Source organism: Heptranchias perlo, chromosome 12, assembly GCF_035084215.1.
Source record: "Heptranchias perlo isolate sHepPer1 chromosome 12, sHepPer1.hap1, whole genome shotgun sequence".
Taxonomy (NCBI): domain Eukaryota; kingdom Metazoa; phylum Chordata; class Chondrichthyes; order Hexanchiformes; family Hexanchidae; genus Heptranchias; species Heptranchias perlo.
The window spans coordinates 55,606,712-55,630,014 of NC_090336.1; the positions used below are offsets into that span (position 1 = coordinate 55,606,712).

The following is a 23,303-nucleotide window of genomic DNA, read 5'->3' on the forward strand; positions in this document are numbered from 1 at the left end:
CCTGTCTTTTTGGATCTCAGAACAGCCTTCTGAATTCCTTCAGATTCCCAAACACTAACTGCCCATATGCATACTTCTGTGTTTCCCTCATTCTGCTCCCTGTGAACTATTCACAGCTTCCTGATAAGATTCTTTGCAGGTATTACTATATTTTTGATATTTTATATTTGGGGAAATAAAATGTCATTCAAAATCCAATTCACAATATTTGGCTGAAACTGGGTTCAATAATTTACTCCCATGAACAGTATAATGATATAACTTTAAACTTTATAGCTGGCATACCAGATATGGAAACCTGTCCTCAGGATGCCTTGGGACTCAGTAAACTTGGCCAAGCAGAAAAAGATAGAAAGTTGAAAAAGAAGTAAGTTTTTTTTTCCAAACTTTTGTGAAGTATTAACAAAAGTGCATGGCTATTTTGACTCCATTACACCAATTACGTTTTTAAAAAACACTGAGAACTGCAGTGGTATTTTAAATGGTTCATATTGGGCAAATGGCAATGTTTAAAATACACACAACCAATGTCTTTTGAACAATGTATGAACTGAGAAGGAAACTTGGCTCCTCCCAAAACCCTTTCCTCCCCCCACATCCTTTTCCCCTATCATTTTAGATTTCATTTAAAATTAATGTTTTACGCATTTTTTTTCTTCATTTTCCCCCCCTTCTTATGTTGTTATTCACTCCATGACCTTAGTAGTAAATCAGGGTAAGTTTATTTATCATTAACTTTCATGAATGCATTGGGTTTGCTCTGTGGCTCTATGTCAATGTCTGATGGCAAAGGGAACTTTGTTTTACTCTGGAATGTGTAGAATGCAGGAATATAACTTGGAATGCTATCATTTCCATTGGGTTCCAGTTTGTAAACAAGAGGGACATTATTTTGCTTTAAAAATGTATTTTGGGCAAAGTATAGCAAACTGTTTAAAAAGTGGGCATAGCTTTAAAACGTTGTAGCTTCACCCAACAGTCCAAGAGCTCCAGATCTAGCATACCAGCTTTCAAACCAGAGGCTCACAGGTTTGAATCTCTGACCTAGTTGGCATCATTGAGTTTCATCAGGCTAGGTGGTAGAAGTACCTGTATCTATCCTACCTCACTGCAGAATTGTACCACTGCCAGTCAGTCAAGAAGCAGCATTGTTGACTGTGCTCTGTGGATCAAGACCTGTAGTTTATGCTGGAAGAGGCAATATTGAAGGTTGAACGTTCACTGCCAGATCTGGCTTGACCACCTCAGCAATGAAGTGCTGTTTCTCTAGAATCATCCTGGAGTTGTAGGATAACTATAAATTGCTCCACTACTGATTGCTTCTTCTGACTTCCCTTCTCTGCACCCTCTATCATCACCTCTGAAAGAAAAACTTGCATATATATATATATATATATAGTGTGTTATGTCTGAGAAACCTCTCCGAGTGCTCCACATGCAATAAATTATTTTTGAATCCAGTGGCCGTTATGTAGGTAAACACGCAGCCGTTTTGCATGTAGCAAGATCGCACATACCGCCATGAGATGAATGACCAATTGATCTGTTTTTTTTTGGTGGCATTGATTGAGGGAGGATTGTTGACCAGGACATAGGACAACCTCCCTCCTTTTTGATTAATGCCATTGGACTTTTAATGTTCACCACTTGGGGTGATCCAAGTGGTGCACAAACTTGGTGTTCTATTTTGACCCCCAGCTGAGCCTTCAACTCCACATCCATTCTATCACCAAGTTACATGGAATATTGCCTACCTCACCTGTACACTCCTGAAATCCTCTCCCACATTGTCTTCATGCTGAGGGTCAATTTCTCATGCTGTTCTCATGGATCTCTTTACATTTCTCGCTCCCCAAAAATATCTAGCCAAACTACAATTCTGCATCCTTGCAATTCTGCACTCCCATCACCTTGAATTTACCAAGCTCCACTGGCAAAGTATCAATATTCCCCTCCCTGACCCCACAAGATTCTTGACTTCGAATTGCTCCAGAGCTTTGTCCTATCCGACTTCTGAAATCTACAACAGTACATCCTGGCCAATGCATGCTGTTCTTCTGAGTGGATTATTGTTTGCTCCTTGCCCCCTCAACTCTACCATCGTAGACAAATCTTCCAGCCACTGTGTGTCTGCTCTCTGGAATGTCTTCTTAAATCTTTCTACCTTGAAACCTCACTCTCTGCCTTCAAATGCCTCCTTAAAAACATGCATCTTCTACTCTTTCAATTCCACATCCAAATTTCCTTACTTCCTGCTCAATATCCAACTCTTTTCTTTCCTGCCCCCCGCCCCTCATAAAGCACTTGAGATGTTTTTGCATGGGAAGCACCATATGAATGTAAGTTAAAGTTGTAGGGATGCGAAGCTATATTAGTACTTTATCAAAACCACAATAACTGGAATTCTTTGGAAATGGAAATACCATTTGGTGTACGTTAGTATGAATAAAAATGGTGTTTTTCTGTGTGGAGCTTCACTGTGTAACCAACACTTTTCTTGGCGTAAAGGAATGAGTTTCCTGACTTCTCTAACTGTTCTTTTGCTTTTTAAAAAAAATAACAAAATGTTTGCTCATGCTTTCTCATGAATATTTAATGTTGCAAGTTTTTATTAGTCTAACCCTCTTTATCTGCATGTACTAAGTATTATTTTAAAACTCTTACAATGTAGTCTAAATGCCATAAAAACTGCAAGACTGTTTATTTTGACCTAAGTGTATATGGTGAAAATTAATAATGGTAATCCTTTTAATTTTATTTATATGTAATTATTGAACTGATTTGAAATGAGTCTGGTTCGTTAATAAGAGATTTGTACTTTAGGACTGAGTTGTTAGAAGAAGCACGAAGACAAGGTCTACCGTTTGCACTATGGGATGGGCCTACTGTAGTCGTCTGGCTGGAGGTAAGATTACAGATTTTAAAGGGAAGGCTGATGTAGCTTGGGTTGTTTCTTCAAAAAAAAAAATTATCTTGTGTTTTTCATAATAGTCAATGTCCTGTAGCACATAGGGAGCCCAACCAAGCATGGTCTTTAGGTGAAGCAGACTGAGGGGATGGGATTAATTGGACCAGGTTGTGCAGACATAATTCAGACCCCATTTTAAAGTCCTACATTCTGACCTTAATTTTTATAACACTTTGATTTCATATTGCTACTTATAGTTAAATAGCAAAACTAAGGGCAATTGGTGACGCAGAGAAGTAGAGTTGGGTGGAGCATAGTGGGTCTGCAGGACAGGCCGAGGAGTTGGCAAATGCAAAACTGAGGTGCTACAGTGCTACTGGCCACAAGATGTAATTACAGCGTTGCAAACTTCATAGAATCATAAAATGATACAGCACAGAAGGAGGCCATTCGGCCTATCTTGCCTGCGCCATTTCTTTGAAAGAGCTCTCCAATTAGTCCCACTCCCCTGCCCTTTCCCCATAACCCTGCAAATTTTTCCTCTTCCAAGTATATATCCAGTTCCCTTTTGAAAGTTATTATTGAATTTGCTTCCACCACCCTTTCAGGCAGTGCATTCCAGATCATAATAACCCGCTGCGTAAAAAAAATTCTACTCAAACTTAGTCAATTTCCATTCTAAATATAGACGTAGAAATTTATAATGAGGGAAAAGTTGACACAAAACTAACAGAAAATAAGGTTTTGTAGACCACAAATGCATGGAGACATAATATTTTTAGTATAAGTTGTGGTTGGTCAATTTGGAACGGATTTCTTTGTGCACGAGCCTCTATCTGGAACATTTTGCTGATTTAGTGTTTTTGGTTCCAGCTTTGGGTCGGAATGCCAGCCTGGTATGTGGCAGCATGTAGAGCCAACGTAAAAAGTGGTGCTATTATGTCGGCCTTATCAGACACCGAAATACAGCGAGAGATTGGTATCAGTAATCCTCTCCACAGGTTAAAATTACGTCTAGCTATCCAGGAGATGGTATCGCTAACCAGTCCTTCAGCACCTCCAACGTCTCGAACGGTAGGGACAAATTTCATTCCTCTATGCACACACCAAAATGAAACTTTTTAAAATATTTTTTTTCATTAACAATTTCAGCTTTGTGCTTTTTTTTTGGAAATTATTTATTTTGCTGTTTTGAGTCTGTAAAGAGTTCACTACATATTGTGGAAACCAATAAATTAATGCTAGAAAATGTTTTAAGTTGGAGGGGGTAAAATGCAATGCTTTATTGCATACTTATTTTAAGTACAGTCTTCTACAGAGTTATTAAGATAACCCCCTTCCCACACTGGAACTGATCGGGAATGTCACTTCTCAGCCATAAAGCTAGATTTTAGTAGCCATAGAAATAATAGTTTTTGCAATTGCTCTGCCATCATTTTAAGGAACTGTAGCGTGAGCTTAAGCTAGCCTCCTTAAATATACCTGTTGCTTAATGATCTGCCACCTCTCCTCTTTATTACTGCTTTCCTGTCATTGGATTTGTTTGGGTCTCATGGGTCATGTGATTAGTCCACTGGAAATGTCTGGTTAACACATGAAGAAATGGAAACTCTTGCTGCTACACCGCAAACGGTTAGTTCCACATATTCACTGCAGCTTTTGTCCTTTTGGATTCTTTTAGTGGCTTCTGTCAATGATCCCTTCCCCCTGTATCTTGTGCTTCCCAGTCTTGTAAATGTTTTTATGTATATTCAGTTGTAATTACTTGGGGATTCTATCATTTTAATTAAAATATAAAGTGGATGGATGCAAAAAAAAAAGTGTTTTTCAGTAACCCATGTGCACAATGTCTGTTGGTTTGGATTCTATCTTTGATCCTCACCTAAGGGGCTTTGCTATGTAAATGGTACAACTCTCAAATTTTAATACAAATGTAATTGAACATCCTTTCTATCAAGCATACAATAGGAATTGCAGAGGAAGCTTGATGGCCCAAATGGCCTACATCCATTGTGATCATATGAACCATTAAATAATCCACAACTTATACTGTTACACTGTGCATAGCATTACATTACATTCTTTGCTGGAAGTATCACAATGACATGACTGACTATTTTCAGTATAACCTCCGTGATACTGTAAAGTAGCTAAACTTTGTGTTTGACAATTTTGATTTGCAGAAGCAACTTTTTAAATGCAAAACCAGTTTTGTATCTAAATACACACCTGTGGTTGTATAGCAAATATGCAGTATAGAACATTGTCATATGATCTTCCACACAAATAAAATTGATATGAGGGTTTTTCTGACCTGTGGAATAAAGTGAGTATTCCAATATTATCCATTGTGCCACCTCATATGATTACGGGCATGCAAGAGAAATATCTTTATGTGCACATTGAAAATAATTCAACGGGCGCATGTCCTTTGCATGTATGAATCACAGGTCTAAATTAATGGTATGCTTGTATAGAAAGGTTGTTGCAAAATGTAGATCCATCAAGTACATATTTTTATCAGATTATTTTCTATATCTTTTAATCTCCTGTTGCATGACTATTTATTTAGCATAGATGTTACTTTTAAACTTATGCTTAAATAATCTGTGCTTGGAATTTCAGAGATTGCTGGTCTGTATTGCATCCATTAGTAATACTGTCTGTGTGAGCTTACTAAACTAATATCCTATTATTAACTTTATGATCCATGTTTCTCCCATGCTTTTCTAACTGCTTTAACATCAGGATGATGAAGAGGGCAGCTGGGCCCAGGTGGGCTTTTTAAAAATATATGATTCTCTTTTTACTTGCTAGTTGGTAACTTTTTTCCTCTTATTTACTTATTTCCAATATTGAAGTATTTCTCAAAAGGCAATCATTTACACTAACTTAACATTTGCTGAGAATGCAGTTTTACACTGCAGTAAAAGGGTGCTATTTTAAGGCTGAGATATGGTTAGGTCAATATAAACAGTGTGTTAGTGCCTTGGGTTTGTTCCATAGTTCATTTCGTGCTGTCATTATGGAGTCAAAACTGTTTCATTTGCTAGCACCAATCCCTAGGCTTAATAATTACATCATTAAAAAGTAAAAATATGTCTTTGGTACTTAAGGTGGACTCCATGATAAAATTGTGTGTGTCTTTTTTCGGCGAGTTAAGACTTTAGCATATGGGGACATGAATCACGAGTGGATCGGCAATGAGTGGCTTCCTAGCTTGGGTCTGCCTCAGTATCGCAGCTACTTTATGGAATGTCTTGTTGATGCTCGAATGCTGGACCATTTGACAAAAAAAGATCTCCGAGGGCAGCTTAAAATGGTCGATAGCTTTCACAGGTAAACTTCCTGTTGGTGCTGGATGAATTCATTGTATTCTTTTGGACGAATTGGTAGTTTCAAGAATGTTACTAGTTTTGAAACATGCATGTAGTTAATTTGCTCTTAAAATTTTTATCCCTAGAACACAACCATTAATTTAGGCTGTTTAGCAGTGCACAAACATGCACAACTTAAACTTGTAAAATATGTTTTTTTATGGGTGAGGGGGGGGTTGTTTTATGGTGTAAGTTTTTAATTTTGAACAAAGCGTAGGTAATTCAACCTTTTAAAATAAATTTTAATTAGTTATTCAACACCTGATGTTTTTCTTTGTGCATTAGTTTTAATGCATCCACAAAACCCCACGCTTACAGATGATTGAAAAAAGCTCAGAGAAAAGTATCAGTAGAGCTGGTTTTTGTTGTAAAAACAGTTTTAACTAGAAAAGCAGATCTTAATTGGGCCAGGACTGAAGAAGTGCCTCTTCCCTTGTTTATGTGCTGGAATTAAGCCAATATTTATCTTAAAGAAAGGCAATTTGCGTCATTGCTATTTTAGCACTGCTGACCTATTCCGGCAATAGTTTATTTACTTGTCATATCCTGAAGGTTAATTAAACTGCATGAAAAGTAAAATTGTAAGATATCTATTGGGCCATATTCAACTGCTTAGACTGAAACAAAATAGTAAACCAAAGGAGACATGAAAATGTTGAAATGAATGCTGAAGTCAGGAGTGTTTTTTTTTATCGAAATAAGGTTAAAAATTAAAGGAAAAAGATAAACTTGCATTAAGGATGTAAAAAATTAAACTGGAAGGAAGAAAATTTAGAAAATAAATTATCAGGAAAATTAACTTGTATCCATAGTTAATAGAGAATGATGAAAAATTGTAGGTAAATATATAAGCTTGCAGATATGCTCCTGGTAGCTTTGCCCAAATGTATGTTTTGTTTTTAAAACAGAAAAAGCCTGCATTGTGGAATAATGGCTTTAAAAAGACTAAATTATGATCGCAAGGAACTGGAAAGGAGGCGTGAAGAAGGACAACATGAAATTAGAGGTAATGGTTGTAATTTAACTCTCAATGTGCTGCTTTTGAGTTACCTTGCATGCAATCTCGCTTCCTGGGCCAACAGTGACCGAGCTTGTTGAGTGCGAGGCCTCCTCTGTGATACAGTTCTCTCAATCTTTATGCTTTCAGGCCCTGGAGCAGGTTTTTAACCAATAACAGCCCAATGTTTTTGGTTTGGCTCCCTCCAAAATAGATAATAGGACCCCAGATAGAGGAAAACCTGAAAGAAAAGGGTTCAAAATTAATGTATAAATAAAACGAAACTAGACAACACCCAGCTGTATGTCTTCACCATCTGTATTGATCCCTCCACTGCCTCCGTGTTGCCCAACTACTTGTTCACAATTTCTTTGTTGAACATTTGGAAGACCGAAGCCATCATCTTTGACCCCTGCCATAAACTCCGTACCCATGGCACCGATTCCATCCCTCTTTCCAGCCACTGTTTCGGGTTGAACCAGACTGTTGGCAACCTCAGCGCCCCATTCTTACCCGACCTGAACTTCCGATCCCATATCCTCCCTGCCTCAGCCCATTTGATGCTGAAACCCTCATCCATGCCTTTGCCGCCTCCATACTTGACTCTTCCACTGCTCACCTGGCCAGCCTCCCATCCTCTGCCCTCCATGAACTTCAGCTCATCTGAAACTCTGTTGCTCATATCCTATCTCACACCAACTCCCACTCACCGATCACTCATGTCCCTGCTGACCTACATTGGCTCCCGGTCCCCCAGTGTTTCCAAATTAAAATTCTTTGTTTAAATCCCTCCCTATTTCTGTAACCTCCTTCAATCTTACAACTACTCCCTGCCCCCCCCTCAAGAATATTCTGTACCTCCGTCTATGGTCTCTTGCGCATCCACCCCCTCTTCGCCCCACCATTGGTGGCTGTGCTTTTAGCCGTCTAGGCCTTATGCTGTGGAATTCCCTCCGTAAAAGATTTTTGCCACTCTACTTCCATCTTCTTTTAAGATCCTCCTTAAAATCCACCTGTTTGACCAACTGGTCACCCCATCTAATATCTCCTCCTTTGGCTCAGTATCCATTTTTGTTTGATTACGCCTCTGTGAAGCACGTTGGAACATTTTTCTATGTTAAAGGCACTGTATAAATGAAAGATCAGTGCCATGCTCAAATATCAATTGTTTTTATCGCAATAGTAATGTATTATCCAGTATGTATTATAAGTATCTTTCAATTCTTAATGACCACCATGGCGTAAAAAAAAATCCACTTGCATGATTTGTTCAATTAGATTGTTTAGATCTGAGTTTATACATTTGCAATCTGTTAAATATTGTAAAGTACAATGGATCACTGTTTCCTTCTGATTTTATTCCCTTTACTTTTTACAGATGTTATGGTGTGGACTAATGAGCGAGTAATACGCTGGGTGCAGTCAATTGGACTTAAGGAATATGCAAATAACCTTTTAGAAATTGGAGTTCATGGTGGACTAATTGCCCTAGACGAACTTTTTGATTACAATGCACTAGCTCTTTTGTTACAGATACCAACGCAGAATACACAGGTAAACAAAGGGAGCTATCATTCTAATATATAGGAAATACCAGTAAAGGAAACCCAGCTTGTGTACACTGGTGTCTTTAAGACCTGCCATCAAACATGTGAAGTATTTAATTTAAATCCCTGTGTATCACTTGTATTTGAAAGTTAAACTTTCTGTAAGTCTTGTCAAATCGGTTTTACTGGCGTGATCTATTAGGTCTTGATAAAATTGCATTGTTTTTAGCTAATATTTTTACAATAAAGTTAACTTAAATGCATAGAAGATGAACATACGAGTAATACTGCTGAAAAAAAACTCACATTTTCTTCTCTTAATAATGTCTAACAAAGTGGACCAAACACCAGCATATACGGCCAACAACAGAAGATATGAGGGCAAAAGTTGGAGCCCAATAGTCGGAGAAAATAATGTGAACAGCATCTCTCAGTACTGAGAGAAGTTACTTCTACTTTTGCTACTTACTGTTACCAGGGATGTGGCATTCCTCTCCTGAGGAATTAGAAATTCAGAGATGATGTGCTCTCAAAACTGAGCGCATTCCCTTCAGATTTACAGGAAACTGTTTCTACTCTACTTTGGTATTGCAAAATAACTAGAATGGAGGATTCTGGCCCACTCTCAACCTGAAATCTGCATGGACAAAGGGATCCATCTAGGTCTTGGAAATAGGGAATTGGTTGGAATCAATGGATCTTGAGTACATGTATTTCTACATTTTAATCAACAACAGCAGCAATTTGCATTTATATAACACCTTGAATGTAGAAAAATATACCAAAATGCTTCATGGAGCAGAATCAAAAAATGAACACTAAGATATTAGGAAGGATAACCAATTGTTTGTCAGAGGCGGGTCTTAAAAGGAGGAGGTGGAGGATTTTAAGGAGAAAATTCTAAACCTTGGGGCCCAGGTGGCTGAAGTGATGGCCGTCAATGGTGAGGCAAAGGGAGGGGGATGATTCTCAAGAGGCCAGAGTCAGAGAATCATAAAGTTCAAAAGGCAGGGTGTGGGGGGGGGGGGTTCGGATTAGAGGAGGTTAATTAAAGTTGGATGCCTCAGATTACAGTCACCTTAAAGCCCTTTCAGAATTTCCTTAGATTTAGCAATGTTTCTTCTGTTATATTTTTTGCAAGAAACATATTGGTGCATCATGTCCTCCATTGTTGCCTAATATGCTGAATGGACCTGCGATTGCTCTATTCCTGTTCAACATGTTGGAAAATTGGCATTGGTAATGGTTAGCTTATCTGAAAAAGGTGAGAGTGTCACTGTACGCTGTGTACCCAGAAGTGGTTTGGGGGTAGGGGAGGAAGAGAGGGAAAAGATACCTGTGTGCTGGGACCCTTTGTGCTCACCTCAGTAAGAATGAGCGCTTCAGTTCAGTTTTTTTTAATCTTTCCTGGAACTTTGTTCTACAGTAGCCCACTGCTGATTTGTGGCCCCCACAGTTTGGGGACCTGTTGGTCAGACTTGTGCTTTTATTTTGACAACACCAGGGGACTGAACACAAATTTTGGGCTGCTTTTACCAGTTATCCTCCAACCAAAGTATGGGAGATGGGTGATGGAGAGATTCAGTTGGATTTGGTAAATGTTAGCTTGGTGTAGCTGTTTTGGGTTCCCTGTACTAACTGTGTCCAGCATTTCAGCTTTTGGGTTAGTGACCTGCATGTGCAGGCTTTCTCCTTTTTTTTCTTCTAATTTTCTCTCCATTTTCTCACTCTTCCTTGGGGGGGGTCTCTCACCATATTAGCCTGTCTATTGTTTAGTTTTGTAATAAATTTCGATTGCCTCACTGACATTTTATGTCATTTTAACAATTCCCTGCTTTTCGTTTAAGCAAATTGCAGGTCATTCAGCCCATTAATATCTTCCCTGTGATGATTAGACCATCTTGTTTTTCACTCTTTTCCCCTGCCCCACCACCCTTCATTAATTCCACTAAAACACTTGTTTAGTTTTCTAATTTCACATTGGAAGAAGGTTCTGCCTGAAACGTTAACTTGACTTTTCTCTCCACAGATGCTGACAGACCTGTACGATTCAGCATTTCTGTTTTTGTTTTATGTACTCTCTTCACCTGCACTGGAAAACCTGTCCTTTTAGGTATCCCAGTCATAAAACCAGGATGTACTGTTCACTCTTTCGCATCACCACTTCCTTCGCCCCACCATTGGTGGCTGTGCCTTCAGCCTTCTAGGCCCTCAGCTCTGGAAATCTCTCTGCCTCTCCACCTCTGTCTCCCTCCTTTAAGACGCTCCTTAAAGCCTACTTCTTTGACCAAGCTTTTAATCGCTGTTCCTAATATCTTGTTCTTTGGTTTGGTGTTAATTTTTGTCTGATTACACTTCTGTGAAGTGCCTTGGGACATTTTCCTACATTAAAGGTGCATTTAAATGCACCTTTAATTATTGTTGTTGGTACTGCATTCACCACCATTGTGGCAGGATGGCATACCTCTAGCCTTCCTCAATTGTTATTGTAAAACAATAACTGCACTACATAAGTAGGTTGCTGTAGTTTGAAGAGCTAAATATAGACTGTCTCAAATCTTTACATTCCTAAGAGTCTGTTGTGGAAGTTTATTGTCACGTATATTTAATACAGGTAGAATTTTCAGAAAGCGGTACTAAAATGGAGTATCTAATGATGCACCTCAAAGGTGCCTGTATCTTTGTGGCTGTGTAAAGGTTTCAGTGCAAACCCTTCATTAGAACATGGTTCTGATGAAGAGTCTACACCCAAAGCATTAATCTGTCGTTTCATATTCAGATGCTGTGGATTTCCAGATTTCTAGCCTCGTAGATTTATTTTCTTTTTAGCTGGCTTGGAATTATCTGTGCTCGTGTGTTTTTATCTACAAAGGTGAATTTTTACAAGATGAAATGGAAACTTTTTGTTTTCTAAGTCATTAGAACAATTTGTTGCAATACCAGGTACTACTCTGCCAACTGATGGTGCTGCACTGTGTTAAATTAACTTGGGAATTGCTGGACAAGGAAAGACTACCATCTGCTGGCAGGAAGGTGGTGTTACAGGAACAGATTTGTAAAAAGTTGCAGTAACAAAAGGTTCCCAACCTCATCTATTTCTTTTTAAAAAAGATAGTGGACATACAACTTTTTTTTGAGCTATTACCTGTGCTACTAGCCCACTTATGTCTCAAAAAGTGTCTTGTGTGAGAAACCATCTAACAAGTGACTAACAAAAGCATCACCTCAGCAGGAAATCAGAAGAACTGGCAAGCGATAGAGGCCTAGAATTTCCTGTAGCAGCGTAATCGATTTTAAACCATTCCTTTTTCAATTTTGTCAGTCAATTTATGCCGAAATTTCCTGTGCATCCAATTAGATCACGCCAGAGCGTAAGAAAACAATGGGATTTAAATATAACTAAGAATTGCCCTCTAGCATTGTCTGGACTTTTCAAATCTCTTCATCGATACTATACAAGTGGAACAGCTCAAAGTCATTTACAGCAAATAAATCAAATTAGATTAAAAAGCCTCGCTGTAAATGGTGTTTTAAAAGTGAATATTATTCAAAGCAGGCAACCTACACACTATCCCAAAAGATCTCACTGTTTTGGCAATCGGTCTTTTCAGCCTGTTCTGTATCTTCAAGCCAACCATTTTCAAATTGCAATCGGTGCCCTTTTGTCACAGGGAACTATCATCCCCATCTTTACAAACTTAGATTTAAATCCACAATGGACGGGTCATAGAGCAGCCTCTGTGCCTGTGAGACCACTTCAGTACGGACAATAGTTCAAAAACGCTCCCAGGAAGCTTGTCTAAAGCAACCAAAAGGAACTGAGTTACACTACTTGTTTTAGAATTCCTGCTGATATCATCAGCTTCATTGGATTTTTCTCTAATAAAACTCCTATCACCTCATCTTTCAAATTGTCCCCTTGTTCTTTTGTGCAGTGTTTATTTTTTTAACTCGGCTTCAAATGATCATAGACTATCAAAAACAAACACCCAGCTGCTCTGGGTGGTGCATATGCTTGATAGCATTCAATTCAAATGCACCCTAAGCGGAAAGTATTAGTGTCTTAAATGTGATCATGCAAATTTACCCACTATAAATAGTTTTTAAACATCTCCCCTATGAATGAATTTCTTAAAACATTTAAGGGAATATGTTTTAAATATTTTCCAGGAAACTAGGCTCTCTGTGGTAACAACCAAGTGAATTCCATTGCTTTTGCCAATCTATTTGAAAAGAACATAAATCCAAAGGAAGCCTTTGTGCCTAAAATTTTGGGTGCAAATTTACACCTGTCCTGAACCTGGAAAATGCAGGAAATTTGAGTTGTATGCTGTTTTGGATGGGCAGGGGGGTGGGGTATGCTGCTTGGCAGACGGTTTCATAGAACCAATGCCCTAATTTTCTCAATCTTTTGCGTAGTGTTAAGAAAGGGCTCAAGTCGTGCCCAAATTTCCTCAATCTTTTTTTCTTACCAGAAATCGACATAGGAACAGAAGTAGGCCAATTAGCCCCTCGACCCTGTTCCGCCATTCAATGAGATCGTTGCTGATCTGTGACCTAACTCCATAGCCCCATATCCCTTAATACTTTTGGTTTAAAAAAAATCTATCAATCTCAGATTTAAAATTAACAGTTGAGCGAGCATCAACTGACATTTGTGGAAAAGAGTTCCACCACCCTTTGCGTGTAGAAATGTTCCCTAACTTCACTCCTGAAAGTCCTGGCTCTAATTTTTAGGCCTTGTTCCCCTAGTTCTAGACTCCCCAACCAGTGGAAATAGTTTTGCTCTATCTACTCTATCAGTTCCCCTTAATATCTTGAAAACTTTGATCAAATCACCCAATAATCTTCAAAATTCCAGGGAATACAACCCTAGTTTGTGTAATCTCTCCTCGTAATTGGTCTGCCGTTACCCTGTTTTTTGAGCAAAAATTGACAAGAATTTTGGACCGTACAGTCGTGTTCAGGCAGTTGTGGTTGTTGATATAGCTGTTTCCTGTGGGATTCTTTAAGTGGATCCTACTGTCATGAAGTTATTAAAGTATCTCTCCAGCCCTCCAAATGGCTTTTGAATGTGGTCAGTTTTTTGAGTCGGGTTGTAACAAGGACATTCGATGTTACTCTTACCCGAATACGCAGCCCATTCAGTTATCAGCTGGCTGCTTGAGGTTTGTGCCAATTGCACCCCGAGGAAACCATCAAGAGATTGGAGCTGAGTGCAGTTGGGTCAGATGTCCAGCACTTTTATGCCCTAGTACCAGTATTCATTACTCTGGAAATGCCATTGAGGTAGCGATTTTATCTGCAAACCAGAAGATAAGGGCCATTCATGTGAACAAAGATATATTTGGAGATTTGCTTGTTGTGTTCCTGATAGCCCAGTGTCTTCCATGGAAACAGTGATGGGGAAGATATTCTGAGCATGAGCACAGTGTGCCTGTTTGAGGAGCCAGATTGAATTATCCAGAAGTGGGGCTGTTCAAATGGACTGTTGCAGAAATTGAAAATCTTGAGTTTTTTTCTGCAGGTGTTGTGACTATAAAGCATTAGTCGTCATTCTCTTCTCCTCTAAGAGTGTACTTGTACACATTGAAAGCAGCAGTTATTTTTTTTGGCACCTGTGCTTTGCAATGTCCAAAGGATGTGGTTAGTGAGTAAAAGAAGTTAATTGCCCATGACATGCATTATGTGAGTGAAACCATTGAGGTATACAGGAAGCCTGTTTAAAGTAGAGCCTGGCATAGGCTCAGAAATATTCATCAGGCTCCAAACATTTTATTTTGTTGTTGTACTACATATGGAAAAGAAACAGAATATTTTTAAAACTCCATGCTCGGCAGGTGATCATAGTTTCATGTCAGCAATGCATTTTGTCCATGCTGGCCCATTTTAAGTCTATTGATGCTCCTGACCTGGATTCTGGTAGTTTTGGCCTATTGATGGTCTAACCTATTCCTTTCTTAGAATAAGGAATCCTAGAATGCTGCAGCACAAAATGGGCCATTCAGCTCAAGTCTATGTCGATGTTTTTCTCCAGTTGATCCAGATTGTCTGTTGCTCTCCTGCTCGCTCCCCATACCCTTTAATATTCCTCTTTTCCAAGCAACAATCTCTAATTCCCTTTTCAAAAATGTTACTGTCTCTGCTTTAATGGCGATTTGTGGCAGAGAATTCCGAATTCTAATCACCCTCTGCTTAAGGAATTTTTTTTCTAACCTCCTTTAATTCTTTTTGTGATTATCTTCAATTTTGAGTTCTGTCGCTATTGGCAGTATATTTGGCATCTTGTCCTAAATTCGCGACTAGGGCTTTCTTAATTGCAAGAGAGGCAGCGTAAAGATGAAGCCTCGTGTCAGAAAGCTGCATTATGATGAAGGTCACGCAAAACTTGGGCTTCTCAGCCTTGAAAGGATGCGACTTAGAAACAATTCTATTGGCTTTTGATTAAAAAATGTTAGTGGTGTCTGTTGACTATACACTGGTTTTGCTGCTAAATAGCAAGCTTGTGATGAAAGCAAAGCGCATGGGTTGCACAGGAAGAAGGATGTTTGTGAGATGGCATGTTCAATTCCAACCAACATTAAAGGATAATTGCACTCCCTTTGAAAATTGTTGCGCCACTAGTGAGTAATCTACTCTTGTCACACTGTCTTGAGATGCTCAGTGCACTTTGGATAATTGTTTTCTTTATGTTTGGGGTAGTATTGCAATCTGAATTGGATGATTGTACTAAAGGCTTTTCAGTTTATATTAAGAAGTAATAGTGACATTTATGTTTGCAGGCTCGCCAATCACTGGAGAGAGAATTTAACAACCTCTTGGCTCTAGGAACGGACAGGAGACTAGATGATGTAAGATTCAAACTTTCTTCAGACCTTTTCTTCACAGATTCTTGTGTTCTCCAGATCCTTCCCCATTCTTTCAACTTCCCCGTACAAATAGGGATTTAGTTGCAGTTCCGTTCAAAGTAACTTCAAACAATTATTTTACTTCAGAGTAAATCCGGCATATTGTTTTCAGTTAGTAAAACTGTATGTATTGAGTACGATGGTGTGGGAAGCTATATACAAGAACAGATAACTGGAAGTAACTAATGTAAGCCTTTTATTTCCTTGCGTATAAGGAGGATGAAAAGGGTTTCAGACGAGCACCTTCCTGGAGAAAGAAGTTCCGACCAAAGGATGTAAGGGGTATGGCACCTGGATCAGCAGAGACGCTACCTGCTAATTTTAGAGTTACCTCAACAATATCTTCACCCTCCATGCAGCCAAAGAAGATGCAGACAGATGGTGAGAATTAATATCATATAACAGGAAATCAATAAACACTTGTGCAGTATATATTACTATTCTTTCAAATTACTGATGGATGTGATCCTACGCCAAACGTTTACCAGTTTTGAATGGTCCTTTTTATGAGTAAGAGTTTTTCTTTTTGGAACTTGGCTTTAGCAAATACAGTTTAGCTTGATTCAGTGAGATTTGGGTTGTAAAATAAAATTGAAAACCAGTTTACTGCACACAGTGTCAGTAAATGCCAGGTCAAAGAGATCAAAATTCTGTCTTATCTCATTACAATATATTGTGCCACAGCTATGATGTGCAAAATAGTTTTGCGCTGTAGTGAAATAAAACAAAATGATGACATTATAGCGTCACTGATGTTCTAAAAAGGCTCCTCAGCATATATTTGAGAAGAATTTTATTTTCCTTTCTTCCATTTTATGTTCCTCTACTGTGAAACAACCTTTTATGATGTGCAATTTCAACATTATTTTCTAACTTAGAAATTTAAGTTGTTGGCCAAGGCCCATAATGCAGGGCACCATCTAGCTTGAAAAATGTAGTTGATGAGATGTTGCATCTCTGACACTGAGAGCTCTGCGGTTATGAGGTGTCAAATAACATGATACTTACATTTGTTTTTATTTTTAAAAGATTTTAATTAGGCCTGGGTATCATGTAGGATTTTAAAATAAAAATCATAGCCAAGGCAAGCATTTCCACTAGAATGCAACAAGAATCTTGCCTATCCAGATCTCTACTGAATTAGCTGATGTAAACTGGAGCATCACAAGTGCCATCGGTGCCCTCGGCTAAGTAAGGGGAAAAATTAGTCTGAGCTCCTGCTGCTAATCGCCACCTGGTTGACCCTCTTCTGGAAAGTGTATGTGGACAGGATTCGGCTTGACTGCGATGCTATTTACTGTCACATAGTGACAGCTGTGGCTCAGTGAGTAGAACTTCAGCCTCTGAGTCAGAAGGTTGTGGGTTCAAGTCCCACTCCAGAGACTTGAGCATATAATCCAGGCTGACCCTTCAGTGCAATACTGAGGTGAATGCTGCTCTGTTGGAAGTGCCGTCTTTCGGATGAGATATTAAACTGAGGCCGACTCTGTCCCCTCAGGTGGACGTAAAAGTGGCACCAGGCTCTCCCTGGTGTCCTGGCCAATATTTATCCCTCAACCAACACCTAAAAATAGGTGATCTGGTCATTATCGCCTTGCTGTTTGTGGGACCTTGCTGTGTGCAAATTGGCTGCCGCGTTTCCTACGTTACAACAGTAACTACACTTCAAAAGTACATCATTGGCTGTAAAGCGCAATGGGACGTCCTGAGGTCCTGAAAGGTGCTATATAAATACAAATCTTTCTGGGTTTTTTTCTTATAGTCAGTATTCACTGTCTTGGCTTATGAAAAATGATCAGTTGGGTAAGGTACTGGAGGGTGATCATCCCCATCAAAGTGTACCCCAGCATGAAGTAGTGCTGTCCCAGGAGGAGAGAAAAGGCAGGGGTACAAAGAATCTAGTTTACAATCGAGATGTTGCGTTTTATGTTGGGTTTACCCCAGAATAAATTCTTGATATGATTAGTATAGAAATTCATCACAATAATCAACAGCCCAAGTGCTATCTGGCAAGATCATATTTGCTTCAAGGCACATAAACATCTTGATTGTTTTCAGGTATTACTTGCATATTCATTAATTCAGCTGCTGAGATAAATTAGGCTACTTGAGAGTCTTTCAGACAGTACTTGAACGAAAATTACACCAGTTGCCTCGTGCTTGTACAAATGGGAATAAGGAATATGAGCAAGAGTCGAACTAGGAAAGTGGAAGTGTCACCATACTATTAATCTGCTAGGAGATGAAGTTAACACCTCACTTTAAAGGCTGTCAATTTAGTACGCTTTGTTTTTTTCATTGAAATTTAAACATGAAAAGAGGCCATCGCACCTGTGCCATTACTATCTATTCTATTCTCATTTACCTACTCTTTCCCCGTACTCTTTTTAATATTTTCCTGAGTGTTTATCTAACACCCTCTTAAAACATTGTAGTTGACTACTGTGATGTATTTCATATTCTAATAACCTTTTGTGCAAGGAGAAAAAATTCTTCTAACCTCCCCAATATGCTTCTAGGACTAATGCTAGCTAGGTGTGCTGTATCTTCACTTTAAAATGAGATCAAAAATTTCAATTGACGTGTGGTCCCTAAAGGTGTGGTTTGATGCCTTCATTTTTTAAAAGATACAGGCTCAGTGGCCTTTGTTAAATATAAAGTTAGATTTTTGTGAGGCCCTGCACTGGTCAGGAAATTACAGGCCACTCTACAGATGATTATATCCTAGCTGCACGCAAGCTCCACCAACAGTGCAGGGCCGTGCAAAATTTACCCTCTAGTACTTGTTCAGTTGCTGCCTATGTCACATTAAGAATCTACAGCATTGTAAAATTTGCTGTCCTTAAAACCTAGGATGAATGTTTGCTCTTCGAAATCTGATTTGCATTGTGTGAAGTTTTAAATTTCCTCGGATTTTGATCCCTGAAAAATTAATTAAGCAGCTTTGCTTTGTGCATTTTAGAAGTGCCTGATTTGTAACTAACTGCATGTTTTCTGCATGCTATCTCTTTTGCAAATCGTAGGCAATGTTTCTGGAGAGCAAAGAATGGATTCTGCTACTGTACGAACCTATTCGTGTTAATTTTGGGTAAGTATTTTCAAAGCAGTATCTCCTTGCCTTGACCTCTGCATGATCACAGACAGAGGGTACCTTTTGTTTTCAAAATTCACAAGGAAATACTGTGCATCTTCACAATTTTTTTCCTTTTGTTTTGAAGCAGAGATTTCTTCTGCTCCCTGCACTGAGTCGGAGATATTTAGGAAAGACAATAAGCGAGATGGCTGAAGGACGGGGACATTTGGGGACTGCAGTGACCTTTTTTTTAAAAAAAAAAGAGACTTGGCTGTGGAGCCTCAATGTTTATTTACTACCAAATTTTTCTATGTCTGGTCCCATTCAGCATTTGCAAGTGTTGATGCTTCGGATGGATGTTAGACATGGCCAAATTATCAAGTAAATCTTCCACCCATTAGAAACCTTAGCTGTCGAGAAGGTGAAGGTGTGTTTAGAGATGCATCTTGCTGTATGTGCTGTAAGTACTGGTATTTAGGCTTCTTGTAGAGGGAAAAATACATTTGAGGAAGTTTGTGCAATGTCAAAGACCCCTGAATTGAGTAATAGGGAGCTCATTGTTAGTGCAGGAGCTGTATTTTAGTCATTGTGACCTCAGGAGTTTTAATGTCCTCGTGATCTTTAAACCACACACTATTCTCGGGCCAACAGGATGAACAGGTGACTTGCTCCTAAGTCTCTGACAGTATTGCTGTTAAATAAGTTGCTGTGCAATTGTGTGGGAAAGAGTATGTCTGCACTTGTCATGGAACATTGCCATTTTGATTGTAATTACCCATGCAAAAGGGAGCCTGCACAGTTGATACATTTTTGGTAACTGATTTCTCCAAAGGGGACTACAGTAGTTTATCTGCAGGTTTTTTTTCTTTTAAACCATAACTGGCTATTTGTGTGTCCTAAGATATTGTTGCTTTCTATTTTTCTTCAGCTTTGTGTGTTAATTGAGTGCAGCAGGCTATGGCTGACTGCTCATCAAACCACTGCTTTATAATCTTAGGACTTGGGGTGCCTGGACACTCTGTGCTTTCCTTCTGCATCAGAGCTGTAGGTCATTCTGTTCTGTTCGCTTGTGATGTCATACACATAAGCATAAACTCTCCAGGAGAAACCTGATCCAAGTAGATGGAGGTTGAAGGAGAGTTCCTGGTTCAGTTGTGCCTCCTTAGAGTGTGAGTGTAAAAATCCTTTTATTCAAAAATTGACAATTAAAAGTAAAGAAATAATTCAGTAGGCTTTCTGCATGTCAGGTTAAACAACACCTCCTTCCCCTCCCCCTTCTCTTTCTCCGCCCCCCCCCTCCCCCACTGGAAGATGAATTCCAATAGGTTTAAACCCAATAGAATGAAAATATGAATAAAACATGCTGCAGTTATCGTGTGATACTCAGTCCCTTTCCCTGTTTAGTGCAGGGAGCGCTTTTATTTTCTCTCCATACTGATGGGCAGCACCAGCAGGGAACTTGCCTTCAGTCAGACAGTTTAATGAAGTTTCATGAAGTGGTAATGATGCATGCAAACTCCTTTTTAGCTTTGTGAAGATAGTTATAAGTCTAAGTGCTTGCTGCTTGTTGAAGTGGGCATTAAAGATCCCATTACGCTCTTTGAAATGCAGGGAGTTAATCTGAAATCCTTGGTCAACAATCATGCCTCAACCAACACCACCAGAACAATTTATCTGATGATTTATTTATTTTACTGTTTGTGGGATCTTGCTGTGCAAACATTGTTTTTCTACATAAGTGACTAGACTTAAAAAGTAATTCTTTGGATGTGAACTGCTTTGAGATGGCCTGAGGGTGTGAAAGGCACTAAATAAAGGCAAGTTTTTTTTTGTTCCTTCCAAAATTATTTTGCCAGTTAAATAAATTTTTTTGATTAAAAATTTATTCTATTTTAGTTTTGGCTCATTGAGCACATATTTTCTCTTGGTTGATTTTGGGTTGTGATCTGAATTCAGGGGTTTTAAAAAAAAAACTAGATAAATAATTAGAAGGCTTATATTTTGGCGAGGAGTTGGGTGGAATGTGAGCACTTTATATAATTGCAAGTACTCCCTGCTATCCTAATTTCCTTTTTATAGTTTGGAATGGGACTGCTAGAGTTGCAAAATGTACTACCGTTCACTCTTGTTAATTCAAAGTAGTTTATTGCATGAAAAATTTGAATTATTTAGTAATTTGAATTAAGCAGTGTAAATAAAATGACAATGTAAAGAAAAAGTGCAAAACAAACCAGATTAACAGTTTGATTTAACTGCCAGAATTAAGAGTAGATTGTACTATTTTGAGGGCAGAAAGATAAAAACAATAACCATCAAATATCTATGCTTGATTGCAGTCATACCAGAGAACTATTTCAAATGAGTAAATTGCTTGAGTTCGTTTTAAGTTACATGCTGAAGCATTATTCTATGTTTCTCATTGGTAACATCAATAACGAATAAAACATTACAAAATTGAACTGAAAGATGGTATGTGATAAATAAAAATGAATGCTTTGATCGTAATGACTTGGTTGTGCAAGTGCGGTTACTGAGAGTTTTTTTATATCCGGAACAATGCAAGTAAATTACAATTGTGCATTTGTAGTTTTACACCAACACAAAGCAACTTATTGCATCCATGGTAGAAAATCTACTTTGTTACTTTTGGAGACGTGGGAGGAGTTAAATTTGTTTTGGATCAATTATTTTCCTGAACAGAATTCCTACGGTTACATTTTCATGATAGTCCTGATACTAAACCATTGTTTAGTTATGTTCTGCTAAGCTAGCAGTGCAAAATGTATGTTCAAACCAGAATTTTTTTTTTTTTGCCTTTTCTTGTCCTTCTGTCTATCCAGTCTTGGCAATGAAGTTACCCTGCAGTATTTGCACCTGTTAACTTGGTTATAGTATTTAGCACTCTAGTTTAGGTATTTAATCATGTTCGTTCTTTTTTTCAGTTTACTCACACTATTTCAACAGATGATTGCGCAGCATTCAAAGCCTTCATGCAGGATCTGTACATCACGTGAATTGCTGGGAAAGCCGGGAGATCTGTGATGTAGCAATATTTCTAACTTGGACTTAATATTTTACTACAGAGATTTTAATTAGTTGAACCACAACTCATGAGTACCCTAGATATAAAATTTTAGAATAAATGTTTCTTATATTTATGTAAACCTGTTTCAATATTGATTTATTGTAGATCTGGCATCTAGCTTTACTCTTGCTTAGAACACATTTATAATTATGTACAATTCTTTCTTGCATCAATTTTCTTTACTCTTAATCATGTTATTTTTTCAAGGAAATGTATCATATGTCTGTATGTATTCATCCCAATGAAAACCATGGGGGTTTTGTAAATCGTTATGTAATTACTACAGATATTCAGATGTTTTTTTATAAAGTTGAGGACAAAAAATGGGTATAATGGCATTTTCATGCTGTTTTTCCAAAAGAAACTGCATGCTGACGGCACTAAGTGTGTTGATGTTGTAGTTAGTCTGAAGTCTGTAATTAAATCCTTTTTAAACCATTTGTTCTCATTTTTAAAACTGTAAATGCTTGTCCATTTTTCAGTGGTTAATAATGAATAGGTGGACATAATAAGAGATTAAGCCATATATAGGACTATTGAGGAAAAGGTGGGGCTGAATTTAAATAGAAGACCTCCTGCCATAACTCGAATGTTATTTCCTCCCCTTACTTTACTCTTAAGAAAAGGCTGGTATAACTTTTCAATGGACCAATATCAATGACTGTGGTGTCAATTGGGGGGGGAGGGGGCAGGACTATTAAACTTGAAAAGTATAAGAAATGGGGTACTTTTTAAAAAAAATAATAAAATGAAAGCCTTATTTATTTTTCATGAAATATGGTTCAGTGTTTTTGCAACCCTTTCCTAATCTATAGATACTGTGCGTTTTACTTTTTCAAAAGATGATCCATAATAGGAGATCGGGAAAATGTTGTCTTGGCTTCATCAATAAGAGTGTTCAGTATGTCAGCTGCAGTTCTGTTGGTATCATGGTGAGTTATGTATCGTGTGCCAACACATTGTAAATCTGTCCTAAAGCTATTCTGAATGGTCACATTTTTAATGTATGTAGGCCTGAATCATGTACTGTTATTTGTCCAATATTTTGTTGCTGTCGAGTTTTTTCTCTGCCTTCTTGTAACAAATTATGTACAGTCTATACAGTACTTTGAACTATTTTTATCACAGTATTTATTGCTTTCTTTCAATAAAATACTTAAACTTTTATTTTCCACTGCCAATAAACGAAAAAGAAAACTGAAGTTATTCATTGTGTATGGCTTTTTGCAATGCAACATCTTGTACATGCCCTCGACTTATTCCATCAAATTGAGCATCCACTTTTGAAAATGGGACTGATCGGAGCAGTGGGTTTGCATGCTGTACTATCATCACTGAGACCTAAGTTTAAATAGAGCCTGCTCAGTGGGATAGAAAACAACTCTCTGATTGTAAGAGATTGAAGTGA

General features: G+C 38.3%; 1 protein-coding gene across 9 annotated transcripts in view; it reads left to right on the top strand.

Annotated features, from left to right (window-relative positions):
- Positions 1-23,097, top strand: part of LOC137328046 (liprin-alpha-1-like) — a 128,121-nt gene extending 105,024 nt beyond the window's left edge. For 6 of the 9 annotated variants that reach the window (XM_067994151.1, XM_067994142.1, XM_067994146.1 and 3 more), the window contains 11 exons: positions 277-367; positions 2,824-2,905; positions 3,782-3,982; positions 4,478-4,540; positions 6,072-6,247; positions 7,194-7,291; positions 8,661-8,836; positions 15,612-15,680; positions 15,953-16,118; positions 18,761-18,825; positions 21,753-23,097. In XM_067994151.1, coding sequence (XP_067850252.1) covers positions 277-367; positions 2,824-2,905; positions 3,782-3,982; positions 4,478-4,540; positions 6,072-6,247; positions 7,194-7,291; positions 8,661-8,836; positions 15,612-15,680; positions 15,953-16,118; positions 18,761-18,819 — 1,181 coding nt within the window. In that variant the 3' untranslated portion in view covers positions 18,820-18,825; positions 21,753-23,097. The remainder of the gene's footprint in view (positions 1-276; positions 368-2,823; positions 2,906-3,781; positions 3,983-4,477; positions 4,541-6,071; positions 6,248-7,193; positions 7,292-8,660; positions 8,837-15,611; positions 15,681-15,952; positions 16,119-18,760; positions 18,826-21,752) is intronic. The other 3 variants (XM_067994148.1, XM_067994149.1, XM_067994145.1) reach the window with 2 other exon arrangements.
- Positions 23,098-23,303: the final 206 nt, after the last annotated feature.